This window comes from Camelus ferus, chromosome 7, assembly GCF_009834535.1.
Source record: "Camelus ferus isolate YT-003-E chromosome 7, BCGSAC_Cfer_1.0, whole genome shotgun sequence".
NCBI classification, from domain to species: Eukaryota; Metazoa; Chordata; class Mammalia; order Artiodactyla; family Camelidae; genus Camelus; species Camelus ferus.
In genome coordinates, this window is record NC_045702.1 from 25,067,453 (window position 1) to 25,090,985 (window position 23,533).

The window sequence follows — 23,533 nt, forward strand, 5'->3', positions numbered from 1 at the left end:
GTATATAACTGTGGTGATGGTGGCGTCCCTCTGTTTTAGGAGTAGGGGCTTGATAAAAAAGTAGAAAAAGAGAAGAAAGAGAACAAAATTAAAGAGCTCAACGAGAGACAGAGATGCTATAGCTAGAGAGAACAGGTGATGAAGCATTTCCAGGGATAAAATGAAGCAATTTTCCCCTTTATCTCAGAGATGATTCTACAGATCAAACATTCAGGGTGTCTTTGGAGTTGCAGCACATTCAGACAGAGATAATTCTGTTTTCCTCCTATTCTAGACTTTGAGTTTAAGATATGGGGACAAGGAGGCATTTCCTACAAATTCTGGAAGGGTAGCTGTCAGAGACAACAGATATGGTGCCTTAGCCAGATGCAGCTGTAATCCCCTGGGATGTAGATGCAAAAATATGAAATGTACATAAGTGTTTAGGGGAAGCTCTGCAGACAAGACTGTAAATTTGAACTTCACATTGAAGAATGGATAAGTATTCAGAATAGGTTATGAGTCTAATGATTCAGCTTAAGCAAAATGACCCTTCTTGGAAGCGCGTTTCTGGTTTGAAAGTTGGACCCAGCAATAAAGATAAAAGGGAAGGTCCGGAAGAGGTAGTAACCCAGGGCTTAGCAAATTTTAACTTAATTAATAATCAACTGGAGAACTTGAATATGGTGATCTGGACTCAGTATGTCTGGGGAAAACCCTGAGAATCTGCATTTCTCACAAGCTCCCAGATCATGCTGATGTGCTGGTCCATGGACCACACAGCCAGTAGGCAGAGAAATCCAAATGAGCAATCTAGGTGTTGATGCAGGAATGGTAAAAGCAGGATGGTAAAAGGCAGCATTTTTATTACTGGAGATTTTACTTAAATACTAAGGCCAAACAGGAAACAGAATGAATTTGATGGTGCAGAGTTACTGTACACGACCGCAAAGCACAGGTCAGCATCTAAAGGGGAAGCTCTCCTCGAATCTGGAGAATTGTTGACCTGGAAGAATATGATCTCAGTGTTACCAAATTCCTTAGTTTGTCAAGAGAAGCCAGAAATTCAGGTTTTATTTCTAACGTGAAATCTGCTGATTTACCAATCTTGACCCAAATTAAATGCGCGCGCGCACACACACACACTCCCCTCATTGTAAGTCAGATAAGATGTATTTTCTTGCTAGAGTTGGCCATTAGCTTGCAACTACTTCATTTAAATAGTCAAACTTGGTCAAAGGGCCCAAGAGGCCAGAATATAGTCATAGGCAGGTAGAAGCTGTCACTTAAGAGTATCTGGGGGCTTACTGGTATGAACGTTATGGATTAGAGTTTAGAAAAAGAGTGCATGACGAGGAGCAGGGATCAGAACCCAAACATGAGGAAGGAATGTCACTAAGACTCTTTAGAAATATTTCAGGAAATACTGGGATGAGTCTTATCATAGTTAAAGTGAAGATGGCCTTGAAGGCAAGATGAGGATTTTGGATTCTTTACAATGAACTACTGAAAAATCACTAACTTGATCATTTTAAATCAGGGCTGTGCCAGTTAAAATATGAAAGCAGTCTAGGCAAGTTAATAATTTAATACCTGAAATTTTGTTTTTTATTTTATCTCCAAAATTGCCCTGTCTAAGCAGACCATGCGTGTCTAGTTGAAGTAGACCCAGGTGGAAGTGAAATTTCAACACAATGGCCAGGGTTATGTGTGGTGAACAGCATCCTCTTGCACTGTGTTTTCTATTTCTTTTCCTGGTGTTTTAGCAGGCCCTTATAGATTGGTGCTCCAGACAGTTGTCAGGGTAGCTAGTCTTTTAATCCAGCTGTATGCAAGGGGATTACAAAATCGAAGTGGATTCTTGGAAGATGATCTGGCTTTGAAACAGCCTTGCCTACAGTGGAGGACATGGAATGGAGCCTAAAGGGCAGATCTGAGAGGTAAAGGGGCAGATTTGAGAGGACCAAAAGACTGGTTAGCTGTGGCTAAAAAGCAAGGTAGTAAAAAGATCCATTTTATCTTTGAAATCTAGGTTCTTATAAGTAAGATAGAAAACACAGAGTCACAATGAAGAGCTTTTGCTTTATCCATGTGTTCTGACTAAGAGAAAAAGCGGACCCCGTCTTTCTTTTACTCTGGCATTTTAAATCAAGCCTGTATTCACAAATTCTCTCCGGAGCAAGTCAGGAAGATTTAGTCAAGGCTCAGCTTTGTTTCACTGTTTTATTGTTTGTCAAGATTATAGAGGCAGACTTTGTATAAAATTGCCAACATCGAAACACCTTTATTCTTTCTCCTTGAAAAAGAGCACAATAAAGATATGACACAATCTTGGCTTACTAAGAATTGCTTAGAAACCCACTAAAAGTGCAGGGATGCTGGGTGAGTAAATACCAGGCCCAGAGGACTCACCCTGAGGTAGGTGAACCAGAGAGGGCAGCGGAGCTAGAAATCTTTATTGCCCTGGGAAAGCCTTAAATAAAAGACCTCATTAAACTCGGATAGCAGTTTTGTAAAAATTTTAAATGCAGCTCAAAATTTGCAGAGATTAAGCTTTGGGAGAGCAAAACAAAGCCACAGAAGAGATGCTAACCTTTACCGATCACTTAGTACATCCAGGTGATTTCATATCAAAATTATTTCTATCAACCAAATATAATGATAAATTTCAACCATTTCTCAACAGTGGCCTAAAACAGAAACCCACACTGTTAAATGTAGCAAGGCAACAGTGTCTATTAAGAGTGTCTGTCCTGTTGAGTCTCCCTGTGTCTCCCTAGAAGCTCAGCTAACTTTCTAAAAAGCAAGGCAGAAGGCAATCACCTCTAGGCCCGGGTCACTTAGGAGCTAATTCAGTATTATCCATGCCATATAACTAGGCACTGTCCTTCCTTCTCAGCAAAAAAATATACCAAAAATTTTCTTCTAGGTTGATTTCCCTTTTTAGTAGAGGGAAAGGAAGGCAAGTGCGCATGGGTCCCACCCAACCAGGCACCAAAAAATGCAGTTAAAAGGCAGGTGTGTCCAGCCCCGGGGAAAGGCAGTAACTTGGCTATTTCTGCACTCCAGGCAGATGGGTGTGCATTTTATAGGCCACATGAAGGTGAGTGCAAACACCCATATATGCTGACAAAAGCACAGACAACTGATAATATACTGTTATCTGTTGTGAAGGAAATGCGAAGGAAACTTCAATGAGAATTTTTTTGTATCATTGGTTTTTCACATGTATTAAATTTTGACTCTTAGAACCCCTAAGAGATGACTATTTGCTGCCTAACTCAAAGGTGCAGAGGTCTTCAGTTTCTTCTTGACTTTCTCTGTGACTCAACTCAGCTCTATTCAGCAAAAGTGTGACTTTTTTAAAAAAATTTTTATTGAAGTGTAGTTGATTTACAATGTTAGTTTCAGGTATACAGCAAAGTGATTCAGTTATACATATACATACACATATGTACATTTTCTCTTCAGATGCTTTTTCGTTATATGTTATTGCAAGAAACTGAATATAGTTCCCTATGCTATACAGTAGGTCCTTGTTGTTTATCTATTGTATATATAGTAATGTGTGTCTGTTAATCCCCAATCCCTAATTTATACCCTCTGTCCTTTCCCCTTTGGTAACCATACTTTGCTTTCTATGTCAGTGAATCTGTTTTTGGTTTGTAAATAGAATTTTTTATCATTTTCTTTTTAGATTCCACATGTAAGTGATATCATATGACATTTGTCTTTCTCTGTCTGACTTTACTTACTATGATGATCTCTAGGTCCATCCATGTTGCTGCAAATGGCATTATTTCATTCCTTTTTATGGCTGAGTAGTATTCCATTGTATGTACACACCACATCTTCTTTATCCAGTCATCTGTTCGATGGACGTTTAGGTTGTTTCCACATCTCAGCTATTGTAAATAGTGCTGCTATGAATGTTGGGGTGCATGTATCTTTTTGAATTAGAGTTCCCTCTGGATATATGCCCAGGAGTGGGATTGCTGGATCATATGATGACTCTATTTTTAGTTTTTTAAAGAATCCTCCATACTGTTCTCCATAGTGGCTGCACCTTACATTCCCACCAACAGTGTAGGAAGGTTCCTTTTTCTCCACACCCTCTCCGGCATTTATTAATTGTAGACTTTTTCATGGTGGCCATTCTGACTGGTGTGAGGTGAGGTGTGAGGTGATACCTCATTGTAGTTTTGATAGTGATTTGAATGTGATTGTGATTTGACTGATGATTTCCAACCTCGTTACTTCACCTCGCACTATGCTTTTGTTCTGTCCAGGAAGCAGAATGCGCCTACATCCTCTTTGTCATCGCCATCTTTTGGCTGACAGAAGCTTTGCCTCTGTCAGGTAACAGCTCTGCTGCCTGCTTTAATGTTGCCTTTGTTTGGGATCATGGCTTCTAAGGAGGTAAGTACTCCTGCGAATGTTTGTCATGATCAGATTCCCTACTCTGTGCTGATACTTCCAATGAGAAAGTTGTATTTAAAAGGAGTGATGATCCTGTTGACAAGGCTTCCACATAAGTCCTCCAAGCTCCTGTTCGTTTCTTGCCTCTAGAATTCTGCGTGTGTGTCCACCTTCAGGTGGACAAAAACAAAACTCAAGCTGCAGCTTTTTGAGTCATGCGTGTCAGTGGAAGAAATGTGTGTCCCAGCTCCCCAGGCTGACATCTGTGCCCAGTGTCTCCCTCCCAACAAAAGGGCTGACTTTTTCATGTCCTGCATCAGGTTTTTTCTATTCAACAGAATTTGGTCTCACACAGTGTTGGAAAAGCAATTTTTGTTTTTAATGAAGAAAAAGCCTCCCTGTTTTCTTTTCCAGAAACCTGCCATTTCAGAAGATAAAGCCAAATTAACTTTCACGTGTATTTCCATTTTGTTCTTGCTGAGAGGAGTTTATTCATGCTGAGAGGTGTTTCTTACCTTTATACAATCTAAGGGTACCCGTCTGAAGAAAATAGATTCAGTTTCCCATTAAAAGCATGAAATGCATTGAAACCAGGATATCTGTCTCCATGCAGCTTTCAGCCACCCAGCACACAGCTGCCTAAACCACCACTGAAACGTTCTCAGGAAAGATGTCACGTTCAAGATGCCAGTCCATGCAATTTATCACCCTTGGACTTCTGCCTTCAGTTTGGTCCAGTACTGCTAACATAAGGCTCATCTGTCTTGTAATGTGGGCTGAGATTTTTCTTTTTAACTAACCCGTGATACAGTTTTTTTACTTTCCTATAAGAGAAGCTGTTCCTTTTCTGACCTTCATGTCATTCTTCCCCATTTTGGAGTCCAATTCCATCTCTTTGCCTTTCTGATCCTTTCTGCTCCTGTTTTCCATCTGCATTTTCCCATCCCTCATAATCCTCACTCTTTTCTTTAATAAGCACCACTGATTTGGAAGAGAGTTTAGCCAGGGCTGTATTTTGTTCCTTTCACCCCAGAATGAAGCTTTGCTGCCCCCCAGAACCCAGGATCTATAATCTAAGAAGTTTCTCAAATGCTCCAACAAGGCTCTCAGTAAAGGAAATATAAAAAGAAGGGGTTGAAAAACTCTCAAAAGTAAGGTGTCAAGTTATCAGCCCCTGTCTTGCTGGAGTGGGGAGTCCTACTCCCAGAGTTAATTAAGTTTGATAGTCACATAGTTGTCCCTTGTGATTTAATAACAATCAGTTTTTTTTAAAGGAGGCTGAGATAGATTAACTGGAATCACGAGACATTTGTGTAGCAAGCAGGCTAGAGGCAGACAAGAGGAAGAGGATGACTAGGAGGGTCTGGCTTTGTGGGAGCTGCCAAAGAAATCTCTCTGCATCTTTTGGGGCTGTGGAGGCCCAACTAGAGGCAGCAAAATTCTAGGTGCCAATGGTAGTTGCATTATTCAAGCTGCCAATTCCTGCCCAAAAGACCTCTATACTCAAGAGTATAAGCCTAGACTAATTTCACAGTCGTAGACTCTCTGACTTGGAAGGGAGTTCTGGGTCACTCACCCTGGGCAAGGAACTCCCCTCCGCGATATTCCTTACAGACGAGATCACTCAGCAAGTGCTGAAGACTTCCCTGTGTGAGCCTGTAATACCTCACAGGGATATCCATACCATTTTTGAATAATTTTAACACTTAAGCAACTCAACTTTATTGAGCCCATGTCTGAACTCAGTGACTTTGATTCTTTAAACTTTTCTCTAACATCTAAGATTCTACAGATAATTCTTGTCTTTATTCCACATGATAGCATTGCTAGGATTTGAACATAGACACTATGTCCCCAAGTCTCCCCACCTGCAGTCTTGATGGTTTCCAGAACCAACTCCCCATCTCTACCCACCACCCACACCTCCATCATCACCAGCATCTCCTTTTCTCTTCCAGGATCTGTGTCTAGTTTAGCAATGAGATTTAAGGACTCAATAATTAATAACTGTAAAGTCTGTCACAAATTAAACACTCCATATATGTTAGTTAATATTATTGTTATTTGTACATTGACAAATGTGAATAGATCACTCAGGAAATGAGTGTTGCAAAGCTTGGTGAATCTATCCTCTCCCCTCTGGTATTTCAGCCTAAATTTGTTTTTAACCTGATTTTCTTCACCTGTTAAGCTTGATGGGGACTTGGAACAAATCAGAAGTCTTTAGGACTTCCAGTGGAGAAAACTATTCTTTGGTCTTGTGATCCTCTTTCCAGGCAGGGTAACTGACCTTTTACTCAGAAGCAGCTGAGCAAAGCTACAGGGAATGAGCTATAGATTTGGTCAGAAGACCTGAGTTTAAGACCTAATATTCATCACTAATTACTTGTATGCCTGATCATGTGTCTTAATAATGCTTTTTTAAAAATCTGTAAATAGGGAATGATAATGCCTTATAATTCAAGGGTTGTTGTAACCATTAAATCAAATAATATATGTGAAACATACTAGCTATCAAGTGTTCCCATGAGTTTTAATAGTGACAGTTAAAGTTTGCTTGTGAGTGTTAGCCTGCTGTAACACTTGGAATCTCAACTCTGTCATGGAGGAGACTGATGTGTTTTCAATATCCTTATCTAAGTTTAGAGCCCTGCACATCACTCTCTTTGGCCACCACAGTCTTCAACTTATTTTACCTGTTTGTTAGTGCTAAATACCTATATCTTACTGAGCACATGGTTGTATTGAAGAATATCAACAAATATTGACTTTCTCTCCTATCTGTTGAATTAAACCTGAAGTGCTAAATATTTAGTGTTCCTAATTAGATATTTCAAAACATGTATACTTAATATTATTGTTGAAAATATGTTTATATGTAAGTTTTACATATACAAATGTTAAGATAACATACATCTATATATACATATATATGTTATATATGTGTGTGTGTGTGTGTGTGTGTGTGTGTGTGTATGTTATAGTACAAATTTACTCAGTCAGTAAATAAATATATGCTAGGACTCTGCCAGGCACTTGAGAGTACATTAATAAATAAAAACAGACAAAAAAATCCCTATCTTCCTAGGAGAAAAGAGACAACAAACAATATACCTTATGACTTGGTCAATTACATAGTGAGTTAGAAGGTAATTGGTGCTATGGAAAAAATGCAGAAGGATGATGAGGATTAGAAGAGGGCTGTAGTTCTAAATAGGATGACCAGGGAAGACCTCAATGAGATGTCAGTACCTGGAGAAAGATTTACACAGGATGAGGGAATTAGCCATTTGGTAAAACGAGGAACATATATACTGTTGCAGAAAAATGTGTTACTGCTCAGTGTTGCAACTCTTGTGTTACAGCTCAGTTGTGACACTAACCTGGATCCGGGTGAGAGACCAAGCAGCACTCACAGAGTTGGAGAACTCAGGTTTATTATGCCAGTGGGCCCAGAGGAGTTAACACTACAAACTCTGGACCCCGTCTGTAGGTTTACACAGGGTTTTATAGGCTGCCAGTTTACACTTTGCAACATCATATGCAAATAAGGTATAACAAAAGTTGACTAATTAGGAACAAGCTCTGTAGAAATGGACCAATCAGGAGTGAGAGAAATAACCAATCAGGAGTGAGCTCCATGCAAGTAAAGTACTACAAATGAACCAATCAGAAGTTAGGGAAATGGACCAATCAGGAGTGAAGGAAATAACCAATCAGGAGTGAGCTTAGGGAACCAGTAGAATTCTAGGGGTAAGTAAGCCATTTCAGAGGCAAAAAGTGACAGAGCCTCTGGGCCAGAGAACTGGATGGTGCTGGCAGGAGAGTAGTGGCCCTGCCTGGGAGTCCTGCCGGTCTTTTTATGGGGCTTCCTACCTCAATACCATTGCTAACAGGGCAATATTCAGTACAAAGACCTTAAATTGGGTTTATGTCTGCAGTGTGACTGGAACAGAGTGAAGGGGGAAATGAGAGATGATGGTGACATCAGGAAGACAATGTGAAGAGGGACTGGATCATGTGGGGCCAAAGTAGGCCACCGTGAAGTTTAACTTTGAATGAAGAGACCCTCTATAGAGTTTTAAGTAGAAGAGTGACATGATCCATTTATCTTTCATGTAATAAGGAGAACTTGGGCTGCGGTGTTGAAAAACATGGTGAAAAATGGTGACAGGGTAGGTTGCTGCAATAATCCAGGTGAGAGGCCATGGTAATTCAGACAAAGGAGAGCAATAGGAATCTTGGATATAGTATTGATATATTTTTATGGTAAAACCAACAAAATTTCCTAAATAACATAATATGGCATGATTATGGAAAGAAAGGAGTCCAGGATAACACACAGCTTTTTTTACCTGCCAGGTGATAAAATGGAGTTGCCACCAATTGAAATTGATGGGCAGAGTAGGCTTGTTGCAGAAGAAAAGCTGACACCTGGAGTTCAGTGTTGGACATGAAGGTTAAAATACCTGTTTGACATCTAAGTGAAGATGTTGAGTAAGCAGTTAGATGCAGATGAGTCCAGAGTTCACGAGAGAGACCTGAACAGGAAATAAGGATTTGAGAATAATCAGCATGTGGATGGTATTTAAAGCCTGCAGTTTGATAAGATCATTTAGGGAGTGAATGGAGGTAGAAAAGCAAAGAGAGTAAGAACTGAGCCCTGGGGAATTGCTTCATTAGGGTTTGGTGAGAGAGAAAGTTACTAGGGAAGAATACTGTGAAGGAGAAGTTACTGAGGGAAGAGGGAGACCCTGAGAATATGGAATCCTGGAATCCAAGTGAAGCAGATGTTTTAAGGATGAGGCAATGATGAGATGTTATACCTGTTAACAGGTCAATTAACGTGAGAACTGGAAATTGACTTACTGGATTTAACAACACAAGTCAGTATTTTTTAAAAAAACAACAACAAAATATAGGCTTTATAATTATACACAGTATAACTGACAAAGCACCTTTTAAAAATTTCATTAAATTCACAAACTTAACATGAAGTATTATTTAACTTTTATAGGTAAATATATTGATTTGTAGAAAGATTGCTGAACTGGTATAAATTACATAGCTAAGAGAGAACACAGGTGTTTTGATCATAAAGGTTCAATTTTTTTTTATGAAATCCCATTTTCAAGCATAAATGTAACTACCTTGATCTTGTAAATAGAATTCAAATTTTATTAGGACTTTTACTTGAAATACTAATTTTGCCTAGAATATGGTTATATTTACCTATGCCATTTACAACCAATAACATCTTTTCTTATTACATCTTATACAAGTAGATCATTAGCAAACACATTTGCCTGTGGCTAAAGTTCTTCTGCAAATACACTAACTGATGAAAAACAAAGAATGGGTAAGAAAGTAAAAGAGAGAATGTGAAAATTCCTCCTTAGATTTAACAACTAATGTCATTTAGACAACTGAGCTGCAGGCCATAGGTTGTTTACATAGTCTACTAAGGGATTGGCAGGGATGAGTCTGAGGGCCAGATCCAGCCAGCTACCCAATTTTTGAAATAAAGTTTCATTAGAAACACACAGCTGTTCATTTACATATTGTCTTTGGCTACTTTTGCGCTCCAAAGACAAGTTGTGATAGTTGTGAAAGGCTCATAAAAGTCTAAAATGTTTATTATCTGACCTTTTACAGACAAAGTCTGTCAACTGCTGGTATAATTTAAAGAGATTATGACCAGAATATCTCATGTTCTTAGACTTCTTTCTGTGTTTAATTGCTTCCTAATAATGACTTGCTTCTATGTGTCCCTTTGTATTTTTAAAGTAATTCTGTATTTATCCTCTCATTTAATTCTCAGAGTGTTGGTGAAATAGGGTCAGTGGGGTTTATTTCCATGAGCAAAACTGCAAAAGAGATAAGGGCAGAGGAAAACTCAAATGTCTATTAATCTTTTAATAATCAACTCAAATATAGGCGCCTGTGAGAAGACTTTCTCAATTCCCTTAGGAAAAAGTGGTCACTTACCCTTTGAATCTCAATTGTATTGAAGAAGTAGCTCTCATGCCCTTACGATGTGTTATTGCACTTTTCATTAACTTTAACAAACAAACTTGTTTCACTTGTTACAGTAACTTGTAAGCTTCTTGTGCTTAGGGACTTACTAATTCAACATCCACTATGTGCCAGACATGTGCTAAGTCCATAAATACAGGGATCAATAAGACACACCTCAAAAAAAAAAAAAAAAAGACACGTCTGCCTTCAAAATACGTCTGGTCTAATGAACAGGGTAGTTAATTAAATACAGAAAATGATCATTGTATTGATTAAGTTGTGCTATAACAAAAGGAATTACCATCCAACTAAGTAGAGGGTGGTCAGGGAAGGCATCTAGGAAAGAATGACATCTAAGTTAATCCATGAAGGAAGATAAAGTTTAGCGAGATGAGAGAAGAGGGTCATTCCAGGTTAAATGACCAGAAGTGCTAAAGCACTTCTGTGTTTGGGGAACTGCACACTTGGGGAGAAGCTGGTGCAGCACTGAAAGTGTATGCGGGAGAGATGAGCTCAGACCAAATGATGAGGAGTCTTGTAACATATTAAGAATATTGGATTTAGCCTCAAAAGACCTGGGGTCTGCTAAAAGAGTTTAGGAAAGACAGTGTGATCAGACGTACCTGTTGGAAGAGTGACAATGGCAACAGTAAGGGGTGGATAAGAAACGGATCATACAGTAACCAGGTAAGAAATGGTGAGGCGCTTAATTAAGGTAGTAGTGTGCGAACAGAGGAAAGTAGACAAATTTAAAAGGAACTAGAAATGATAAGACTTGGTGATACACACGTATTGGAAGTTAAAAAGGCATCATAACTGACCCTCTGGTTTCTGGCTTGGGCAACTGAGTAGATGGAACTTTCATTCACAAAAAGAGATACATGAGGAGGTGCAAGTGTGAAGGATGCGGAGTGAGAAGATGAGAAGCGTTAGTTTAGACATATTGAGTTTTTAGATGCTTGTGGGAAATTCGAATGGAAGTATCCATTGGATACACCAGTCTGGACCTCAGCAGACATATCTGCCTGGATGCAAAGATTTTAGTGTCTTCAGCATTCATTCAACAAATGTGTACTGAACACCTACCATGTGCCAAACATTATTTAGACACGTAGAAATGGTAGCTGAATCCATAAGATTCAGCCATCGAGTGGATAAGACAGGAATACTGCGGAGAGAACCCTGTAGAACACCAGCATTTAAGGAAAGCAGCAGAAAACGAATTTTTAGAGTCGGCTGAGAAGAAAACTTCAGAGAGGCAGGGATAGAACCAGGGAGGTGTAAAAATAGTTCACAAGTCTGGAAACATGAGTAAATTAGTAAATTGAAATAATGCTTTTACCAAGAGTAAGTTAGAGGGAGTTGGGAAGATAGGAGTTTGGGAAGAGTGTAGACAATGGGCTGAGTTGCTCAGAGACCACAGCTTATACATTCACTCCCGCCTACTGCCCACTCTCCGTCCCAAAACTGTGCGACGTGCCAGATATGCGATGGTTAGCAAAACAGATTCCTGGTCCACACAGAATGTGTGTATAATAGAAAAGATATGCAATAAGCAAGTAAACAAATAGTCTTTACACAATGTGCTATGCTATGAGGAAAACAAACAGGGCTCTGCGATGCAGAAAAATGGCAGGACCTACTTGGAAAAGCTCACCGTTTAAGAATTGTAGAGGCATAAACAGGGAAAAACCATGCTAGACATCTTACCCGTATCCCTTGCTCCTGGAGCAGTTTTGGTGCATCGTGGATGCTCACGCAATGTTAGAGTAATTAACAAATGAAAATAATAAGGAAATTGATGCAATTACTTATTTTCTATTATATAATTACTACAAAGTGTAAAGAGAAATATAAACTTTGAAAAGCATCATAAACTAACCTTTCATAAACCATAAACCACTCGTTGACTTTTAATTCCAAGGGTAATTTTCAATTTTTTTTAAAACCCAGGCAGGCAAGCTTAGTGAGTTGTATTAAAAATGCAGATACAATTTAAAATCGCAAATTCATCATCAGAATTGATTTTCCTATTCGTTCATGGTTTCATAACAGAGTAGTTTTGTTCCAACTCTTCCATTTTTTCTACTAGACATTATGTGATTTTTTTTTTAAAGCGATATTTCCTCTTAGAATCCTCTCCTCTTCCCACAGCCTTGTGATTCAGTTTAGCCAAGTATTTCATACAGTCAGGACTCTTGAATATCTATACCTTGAGGTAATTTAAAATAATATTTCTATGATTAGATAAGTTTAGAAAACACAGAGTATAGGGTATCCCCCTCACTGAGAGTTATAATAGTATACACTGTGTTTAAAGGTTTTGAGAAGGTCTATATAAAGGAAGATTCTAGAATTTTAGAAAACTGTTTTCTAAACTTATTTGACCACACGGCTGCTTGATTAAGTGTCTGTACACTCTACTAATCTCCATTCAAAATACAAAAGCGTGACTCTGCAGGTTTGGCATAATGAGTGGGGATGAAGATATTGGCGAGCTGGTGTTAGTCACGGCCATTCTGCCACAGGAGCACAAACTAATTAACCCCAGTTTACAGATGGAGAAATTAAGGCATAGAAGGCACTTACCTGAGGTTACTCAGCTCTTTCAAAACCTAGTATATGGGTACTTTTTAAAATGTATATATTTTTTTCTTAACAGTACTATTTCTAGGTAAGGATATGGAACTTATTTAAATTTGTATTCAGACACATCTACATTTCCTTCAACAAAATAGAAAGATAATGCAGTTGAAGGTCAAATTTAAGAGCAGTGAGAGCAACATCTTTCTTATGCAATGTTATTTTCCCCTCACCAACGTAAATAATCATGGGTTTAATTGTAATTTCAGGTGGCATCTGCTTATTTCAAAGATTTTCACCTACTGCTAATTGGAGTCATCTGTTTAGCAACATCAATAGAAAAATGGAATCTGCATAAAAGGATTGCTCTGAGGATGGTGATGATGGTGGGTGTGAACCCAGCATGGTAAGTACTGTGTTTACTGTTCGAGGTTTATATTCCAAACAGAAAATTTTTGTGCAGAGCAAATAACCAGATAAGTAATGCATATCCAGACAATCATTTGTATGGCAGTGTAATTCATGATTTTTTTTTTTCCTCTCTGCAAATATGAAAGTGATATAAAGGGCACTTGAGTTGGAGGAGGGGAAAAAAAAAAACCCAGCAACTTTCCTTTCACTGCCGGTCTAATTACAGGGAGATTGGAATAAGTGCACACAACTCTGTCACCTTTTATGCACCATAGGAGTCAAAGCCGAGAGAAGCCTTGAACCTCAACAGACAAGACTGATAGACTTCAGAGTAGATTTCAGTGCTATCTTGTTTATTTGGCTGATTACACATTCAAGACTTGTTCAAGAGTATCCTTGATCATCAGAGAGGCTGTTAAGAACCAAAGACAAAGACATTACTGACAAAATACAAATGTGTGCAGAAAAATTCCAAGGTGAACTTTTCTCTTTTTAAATGAACAGTTGCAAAGTGAAGCAATTACGAAGTTTCATCTATAGAATGTGAAAGCAGGCAGTTGACTGAATTTTCCCACTAAAATAAACGCTCTTTTTTCTTTAAATTAATTGGGTGTTTTGCTTTTAATTCTAGCTCTTGTTAAGAACATAAATGTGAGTTAAAAAAAATTCCAGTGTCATAATCATTTGCATAATGGCATGCTTTAAAGCCTTAGGTGGTTCTTTCCTTCTCATCTTTCTTTAGAAATAGGAAAACTGTATTGAACTCTGTTGCATAATTCATTCTAGGGTATAAGCACTGTCTGTGTTCATCATTTGTGGAGCAAACTGTTTTGTTAAATAGAAAGATATTAAATAACTCAGATGAGACAGATCCTTAAAAAAATATTTGTTACTGAAAAATTTTATAACAGTGCGGGTATTAAGGGCATTTCAGTCTTAAAATGAAATGATGTTCCACGCTTCTTGAAGCGCTATAGAAATATGTCTCTTCTCCTTGGCCACTGACCCCAGGGGGTAGACAGGGTGGGGCACTGCATAGTGTGCAAAAGTCCTGTTCATTATACCACTAAATGGCTTTTCAGTTTAAGGCATTTTTACCAGATAGAAGGTTTATTAGATCCCAGCCTTTTTGTATTGAAAGATTTCATGTTTTGCCAATGCCTTAAGTTAAAATTGTTTGTTTTTTTAAATTAAGAATCATTTCTGGTTTAAACAATTTTCTTAAAAGTTTTCTTTTAGAAATAGAAAATATTTGCCTTATTCGTAATTGAAACTTACACTGTGGAATTTTTCTTATAGATCTGTTTCAAAAGACGAGTCAAAGAATTTCATAAATGGCTCTATATGGAAAGATGTGCTTCTGAGTGATTTTCTGGGACCTCCTACTCATACGAGATCATGTTTTGTTTTTTTTTTTCCTAAGTGTGATTTTGAAAGTTTATAGACATGGTTTAAAATCCTCTAATCTTAGGTATGTTATTTTTAAGAGAGAAGAATTACTCTATTTATAAGAGAAGACAATGCAATATATCCAGTTCTGACAACAGGCAGGAATGTCAGATTCAGGAGAGCATAAATCATTGAATCTACAGAAAACTCTGAAACTTCATTTTAGCTAGTGGTTTTAAAACCATTTCCTCCACCTACCACGTATTAAACCAGAGTAGTGAACAAGTAAAAAGCAGATTTATAAATATTAATCTCCCTCCTTGCCCTTGTGCCTCCCTGGCGCACTAATAAACAGAGCTATAACCCAAAGACAAAGGGAAGAATAAGTGTTCTAAATTCAAATGCTGATGGCACCATGTCTTACTAGGATTTGAAGGTAAGTGTCATCTGTAAAGGGCATTCAAATATTGGCATTACATTATAGCTGGTATATCATCAACCAACTTGCAGTTTGATTATAAGTTTTACCATTTTTCTGTTTTTGGAGAGAAGATTCTTAACGGTTTCCAGGGAGACAAATCTCATAAGAAATCCACTCTTAATGTGTGCCATTTTGATTTCCACTTGGCTATCACTGTCCTCAGAGTTCTTCATCTGGGAGGAATCCTAACCTTCTGTGTTTTGAAAACATTAATTTCCAACTCACAAACAACATCCCTTACAGTTAAATAACACAGAGCTAGTTAATCTAGACAGCAGAGTTCATACTAAACGCCCTCTCATTTCAGGCTGACTTTGGGGTTCATGAGTAGTACTGCCTTCTTATCTATGTGGCTGAGCAACACCTCAACTGCGGCCATGGTGATGCCCATCGTGGAGGCTGTGGCACAGCAGATCATCAGTGCTGAAGCAGAGGTCGAGGCCACTCAGATGACTTATTTCAGTGGATCAACCAACCAGGGACTGGAAATTGATGGTATCTCATGCTGATATGGCCAAAATGGGGTCTAGTCATTTGGGCATTAGAATAAACTCAAGAATTCTGGATTGTATTTTGAATGAACTGTTCATATATACATGTATGATGTGAAATTAACCTTCCTTTTTCTGTATTTCCCAATATTTATACAAAGGAATTACATTACCCAAATATTTTACCTGCAATTAATGGTTGAATTTACATTCTCTGGCAAAAGGGAAAGAATAAGAATGACTTTTCTATTCTTCAGCCTTTTTATCTGTCTTTTAAGGCTTTATCAGTAGACCTTCAGGTTTCTCTTTTGTACTGAAATGACTTTCCTGCATAGTATTGGGAACCTTTAATTCCTATATTCTGTTTGGAAACAGCATCACATTTCACTTGGTTATTTCTGGCCCTGAAAAAACTACTCTAATGCAGTGAAAAGATGTTGGGAGGACATTTGTATTTATAAAATACTTCATTACAAGGAGTGTTATCTCAGTATAAAGCGAATTCATTTATTTTTAGTTTCTCATAATGCTTTCATCTTCACACACACCCCCACCCCTCGGGCACACGCTGATAACCCTTCATTTAATTTTTCTTTTTCTATTTACTATTTTGCAGAAAGTGTTGATGGAAATGAAACAAATGAGAAGAAAGAGAAAACAAAACCAGTTCCAGGGTAAAGAATATTGACATTTTGATTAGGATTTTCCAAATTACGTTTTAATAAAATTATAAACTGGGTCAATTTATTTTTCATATACAGGAATGATGCAGGGAAAACTTCAAGCAAGATGGAGCTGGAAAAGGTACATTAAATTTGATTCTTTCTAAATAATTATACATGAAATTATATTAGATCTGCAGTTAGATATTGTATGCATTTTCAGACCTGTAAAACCTATAAATTATTTTGCTTTCCTAAGTCAAAGCCTGGTATAATGGTTTGATAAGCCTTCATGGGTAGACACATAATCAACATCCTGATAGGAAACATTTTAGGCTCTGAAAATTAGCATCATTTTCTCCTTTTACCAGGTTCATGGTGATGTCAGTGAGCACATGTGTTTTAAAGAAATGCAATGCTGGTCTCAGAATATTGTTTCACTTTCTTATTAAAATCTTGCTGCCTGTTTTATTAGGAGCATCCTGTCTTTCAGGTTATGAACTTAGAGCAGCTGCTATTTATGTAATTACAACCCAGTTATCTTTAGTGTCCTCGTTGCCACTAGAAACTGCGATGCAGAATTCCCGAGTCGCTACCACCCAATACAGATGGGGTTGGAGCTATCCCAGCTATTAAACGAAGGAAGGAGACTTTTGTAAACTATCCCATAGAATTCATTTCCCCAGGATAAATCAATATAAAAATACTATACTAGGTTGTATTGGGAATAATATATCTCGAGACCACTGGAAAATAATCCTGCATAGAAATAGTCCTACAGTAACCATGGCATTAGAAATATGAGAGTGGAGCATATGTTCCTTCCTCAGGCTATGATGCATTAGCATGTAATTCAATAGGAAGAAGAAAACCCTTTTGTTATTTACAGAAATCTTCAAGGGAAGAACAATTTCTATATAAAGAGAAAACTAATACAAACATTAATTTTAAGCCATTAGCTATCATATATATTAAGGGTTTTTAAGATGAGAATCGAATATGTATTTATGAAAACCTTATCATCTTTAGGGCTGGAAGTAATTGTTTTAAAACGCAGAAAATCAATAGTATGCCAGGTATATTACAGAAGAATACATTAGAAATAATTTTTAAAAACTGTTGGATATACTTGCACTCAGTAATTTTCTTGTGGTCATCTTCAGAAACCCTGTTTTCTGGCGTAATGCCTAAATTTTGGGTCAAAGCCTTTCCAATAGATTTGCCATCCAACACTGCCCCAGGCGTTATAAGAAAGTCTATTGATGAAAAGACCTGCTCCTTAGTGTAAGCAGCTCAGAGTCTAGTGGGGAAGATGGACTTTAGAAAAAAAAAAAAAAAGTGTGACATAAATACCACAGCACAGGCACATACAGAGGCCAAGTCTTCTAGAGTCTGGAGCAACCAGCTCACCTGGGCATATTGCCAGAAGGGAATATGAGGTAAAGGAATTTGAGAATGGAGGGAAGATGGCTCCTGCAGTCAGAGGAGTGCAGATTCCATTCCTGCAGGGACCAAGTCTGCTTGGTTCCCCATTCAATCCCCTATCTCGTTCCATTGCCTGAAGCAGAGTGAGTATTCAATAGATGCTTACCTTGACTAATGAAGGAGTGAAAAAGAAAGAGATAATGTACTCAGAATACAATGTATTCAAAGACCCAATTATTTAGAGAGCAGGGCTTTTTCAGAAACATCTCCAGTGCAGGTGCCAGGTGAGGAGTTGTAGGGAGTGAAACGTTCAGATAGGTTGGACCAGGATAAAAATAGCTGTTCATGCTATGCAAAGGAGTTTAGTTTATCTTAAGGGGAATAGAGAGCCTTGAAACTAGGGGACAGCATGGTAGATTCTGCCCTTTGAAGAGCTTACTGTGGCAATAATGCGTAGGGCAGAAGGTATGGACCTAACTGGACTTTTTGATTAATCTGACTTGGTGGATGAGAGAGAGAAAAGCACTGGAGACGCCTCTGCTACAGTAAGCTGGGCAAAGGCAGGGTGTGATACCACTGACGAGGTGAGGAACACCGAGGGAGAAGTAAGTTTTCAACAAGGGAAAGTAAGATAATTTGGGTGTATCTTAGGCCGTAAAGATTGAGATCTGAGTTCAAACAAGGCCTTTGAACATAAAAATGTAGCTTTATGTCAAAGAAAAATTAAGTGATAACGTTTTGGTCTATAATAGTGTTCTTTGTAAGAGATAGCATGAAAGTATTATTTTACATATTGTACATTGGAGATATGTTTTGATTTTTATCAATTATAAATCTTCAATATACACGTTTTGTATAGTTTGTGTTATAATTATTATAAGTTGTACCTGTTCTTTGCCAGGTTTTAACTAGATAATTTAACATTAACTGATTATGTGGAAGAATCTGTATCTAGTTAAACTAGCTATGAAATGGAAGGAATATTCATAACATAATATTTTGGTCTTCTACTTTCTTCATGGTGTTGGTGAGGCATTTCATTTAATTAAAAGTAAATCCTGGGTGGTTTGACTTTGTATGTGAACTACAAGTCAAAAAGATCTAAATATTACTCCCTTTGAAGAGAAATGGTTTAAAATAAATTTCAAAGAAAAGGAAAAACAATGAAGGGCATAGATTTTTTGGTAATATGCACTAAAAAATTGTTTGATTTCTATGAAAATTACTGAAATTTCACACATTGGAATCACCAATCTGTTGATTTGATATACCTATATATTGTAAATGATTACCACCAGTGTTATTTAACACCTCCATTACGGTACATAATTACCATTTCTTTTTTTTTTTTTTTTTTTGAGGGGGGAATTAGGTTTATTTATTCATTCATTCATTTGTTTGTTTGTTTGTTTGTTTGGTAGAGGTACTGGGGGTTGAATCCAGGACCTCATGCATGTTAGGCGCGCACTCGACCACCGAGCTATGCTCTCCCCCTCCATAATTACCATTTCTTTACTTCAATGTGACCATTTAAGATCTACTCTCTTAGTAGCTTCCAGCTATGTATATAGTACTATTAATTATAATAGTCATGCTGTACATTAGATCCCCAGAACTTACTCATCTTATAACTGGGAGTTTGTACCCTTTGACCAACATCTCCCTGTTCCTTCTCCCGCCTCCCCTCCCCAGGCCCTAGTAACCACCACTCTACTTCTGTTCTATGAGTTTGGCTTTCATCGATTCCACGTATAAATCATACCAGGCAGCATCTGTCTTTCTCTGTCTGACTTACTTCTCTTAGCATAGTGCGTGCTATTATAATGACAGCCATTCTAACAGGTGTGAGATGATAACTCTTTGTGCTTTTGATTTGCATTTCCCTGATGATTAGTGATGTTGAGCACCTTCTCATGTACCTGTTGACCATTTTTATGTCTTGTGTGTAAAAAAGGTCTATTCAGTTCCTCTGCCTGTTTTTCAATTGGATATCCTGGGGTGGGTTGGTTGGTTTTTTACTGTTGAGTTTTATGGGTTCTTTATATACTTTATCAACCATAAAATTCTTGTTAATAGCACTACAAAGTTTTGATACAGATAATAATGGTGAATAATTTGAAGATAATTTTCCCATTGCTGCTGCTGCTGCAGCTGATGGTGATGGTTATATGTTGATTTTGAAGATGATGGATATTCAGTAGTCCCTTAGATTCCAGGAACTGATTACAGAGCACTCCTATCTAAGAGTCATATTCCTATGCTTCATACATAAAAAAGAGATGTCTTCCATGACTCCCCAGGTGCCCTTTTCACTATAGGCCACGACCCAGACAATAGCAGCGTTCCCTCCTTGTGCCCCGAATAAAAGCGGTGGGTAGACACTTAGCCCATAAATTCTGTGTTACTTCAAATTAGCTGAAATATTTTAGAGAAGAAAAGGAACAAGAAGAAAGGAAGGCCCCAAAAGAACACTGACATGCACGGGGGAATAGATTTGGCAGGTTCCAGTGGAGAAACTGGGAGACCAATCATCCCCTATAGTATTTCCATGAGAAATAAGTTCTGAGTATCCAAAAGTCAACTTTTACACACCGAAAGAAGAACCAAGTTGCTGTATTTTTTTCCTTCTTGACACTAGTGTTATTCAAAGAGATACCCCAGATTTTTTATACCAGCTCAATTTCTAAACCTCCAGGCATCTTTGAATGAAAACAATTGGAAAATCAGTATGCTTTTAATGAGACGTCTAAGGTAATCGTTTTCCATTCATCTTATATAATTTGAACTTCCCCAAAGGGAAAAGTTCAAAGGAAATTTTCCTTGAACAAATTGAATCTTGCTTTTAATTAGGTGATGTTTAGTTTGGGGGTGAAAATTCTTATTATTAAAAATCAAATTCTGTAAGACAGAACTCTTTAATGTTCTCCAAGAATTCAAGGTATCATACAACAGTAATAAGCACGGCCCATAATACTAGGGACTAGGGACATTAGTTCTGTCAGGTAAGGAGATAGCAATTCTAGAATATCTGGCCCCTAGATCAAATATGGAAAATGTATTTTACATTAGATCAGGTAGGTGCTACAAACCACAGTCCTTCCTGACTACTTTCCCCTTCTCCTAGACTGGGTGAAACTGGGCAGCAAAGCCAGTTGTTAGTGCTGCCCAGTCCTGACCTGACACAACCCAGGCGTCTCCTTTACTCATCCAGCCAAATCCTGACGTTTACAGAGAGGTGAGCAGGGAGGGAAAGAGACTATCACACACCCTTTAGGACTCACAGAAGCATCAAAAAGACAAGAGGTAACAAGTGTTAAAGGTGGGGAGAATAGGAACCCCTTTTGTGTTGTTGGTGGGACTGTAAAGTGTGCAATCACTGTGGAAACATTCATTCTCCCTTTGGCTATGTCTGTTTTGTTGTTTAACCCATTGACTGAATTTTTTAATTCAGTAACTTAAATTTCAATTTCTATAAATTCTGTTTGTCTCTTTTTAAGATTTGCTTGGTAATTTTATAGTCTCTTTCTTCTTACTCATATTTTCCATCTTCTAACTTGTTAATCACAAACAAGTTTATTTATATTCTGTGTCTAATTGCTCTAGTGTCTGAAGCCCTGTGGATCTCATTCTTTGGCCTATTTTTGTTTTCTGCTGGTTCTCATTTTTGTTGTCATATTTTCTTGCATGTTTTGTGCTTTCAAATATTGAAATGCTGATTTTCTTTGAAACCCTATGGGAATTCCTCAAGTCCTAAGCTGCAGTTGCATGGAAGAGCTTTGAATTATATCGCTGTTTTTTGTCTAATGCACAGGTAACATCAATTTAGGCTAGAAATGCTCATGGTTTAGGAGTTTTCAGGGAACATTACATTTTTCCTTAAGTCAGCATGAGATTTCCTTGCCTTCTGCTTCTGCAAAGGATACCAGCTTTATGAGTGTTTTCCTATACTATTCACCACACAGGGTGGGCCTTAGGCATTATCTGCCATCTTCAGCTCTCTCTGCAAAAGAATAAACTGAAATCCTCAGGTCAAAAACTGCTTAGACCCTTCACTTAAGATTCCCACTTGTGCATTATTTGGGGCCAAGGCAGATTCCTTACTTCTGTATCAGTTCAGTGATATATCTTTAAAGGGACTTTTTAATATTTTAAACAGCATTTCATTTAACAGAAAATCTGATTTGTCATGCAGCCGGATAGAGAGATAGCTGTTATATTATTTACACATTATTTCAGTCATTTCTATCACTATGAAAAGAAAACAAGATTTTTTTTTTCCAACAGCATGTATATTTTTATTTTTTGCTCTTCACTAAGAAATCACAAAGGAGGCTTCTAAATAACATTCAAGATATAACATTTTGTAAAATGGATTTTGGGTTTAATTGATTTTCAACATTGCTGAAAAATATAATTTTTATGAAGAATCCTCATGTCTTGAGTGCTAAATTTTAAATATCCTTCTGTGCCTCATACCATTACTGTATAAACTAATATCCCAAATCACAATATGTGACATAATTCTTTATTAACTACAGTAGATATAAATCATATTTCAAAGAGTCTTACTGATAGCTTCAAACTTGTCACCAACTCTTCTGAGTTGTTCAGGTTATTACTGATTAGATCTTCACCAGATCTTCATGAGGAGGTCATATCAGGAGTAGGAGAAGGATGTCTCTTAAGATTTTCTTGCTGTTCACTTATGCATTATCTTCATTCTACAGTTTCATTACATAAGTCATTTCCTATAGAAATTATTTAAAGTCATGTGTACATTATGGGAGGGCTGGTTTAATTAAAACTAGAAAGGTTATTCTGTTATCCACTTAACCAAGCACATGTAAACTCAGTGTGCCGAGTGAACAGAGGAGACAGGCCCCACTGTCAATCCCTCTGTGCACCATGGACTCTCCTCTCCCTTTTGCCTATGGCATCCACCATGTATGGCCTACAAGGGCACCAAGGTCAATGCAATGACTACTAGTTAAGAATCATTTAGTTCTTGTTTTTTTTTTTTTTTTAATGTAAAAAGAGAAATATTGCATCTTCCAATAAGATGGTAGGTTGAATGGGCCCATTTACCTTCACTCTATCCCAAATCTCCGTTAAAACAAGAATAGACTTTCTAAGTCATAAGTCATAGTTATAAAAATGTCAAGAAAGGAGATGACAGCAAAATCACTTTGGAAGCCAGAAAGTTAAAGAGTGAGTGGGAAGTGCCTCAGTTATCCCACGAAAGTGTAATCCCGTCAGCCGTGAGGAAGGACAATAAGCTACTGATCTAATTTACTCAGCCGCAGCCCTCAAAGTCTTTACAATGTTGAAAAGTGGGGGTAAGTAAAAAAAATTGCTTATGAAACAGTTAAATCCCCAAACTTCTTCCTCAACTCCACCTGGATGCAGCTGCTTCCCCTCCACCAGACAAGTGTCATCTTTAGACGTGGTAAAGCAGAGGGTAAGGAGGACTCGACACAGTTCAGGCTCAGGGAAGGGCTTCACAGTGAAAACTGGAGCACCGAGTGATCGTTTGTATGTTGAATGGTGAGAACCTTGCCCCATCTCACCGGCCCCAGTAGCCAGGCCTATACCCTCCAGGTGTCAGCAGGCAAGAGGCCAGGAGGTTTTTCTTCGGGGAATGTAATCAACACAAGATAAAAGATGAAAATATATTG

General features: G+C 37.9%; 1 protein-coding gene across 1 annotated transcript in view; it reads left to right on the plus strand.

The window, feature by feature from the left end:
• The window catches only part of SLC13A1 (solute carrier family 13 member 1), a 76,775-nt gene that overhangs the window by 14,198 nt on the left and 39,044 nt on the right, over positions 1 to 23,533 (plus strand). The window contains 6 exon segments of the mRNA XM_014558527.2: positions 4,269 to 4,337; positions 4,339 to 4,398; positions 13,269 to 13,405; positions 15,588 to 15,775; positions 16,388 to 16,445; positions 16,533 to 16,575. Coding sequence (XP_014414013.1) covers positions 4,269 to 4,337; positions 4,339 to 4,398; positions 13,269 to 13,405; positions 15,588 to 15,775; positions 16,388 to 16,445; positions 16,533 to 16,575 — 555 coding nt within the window.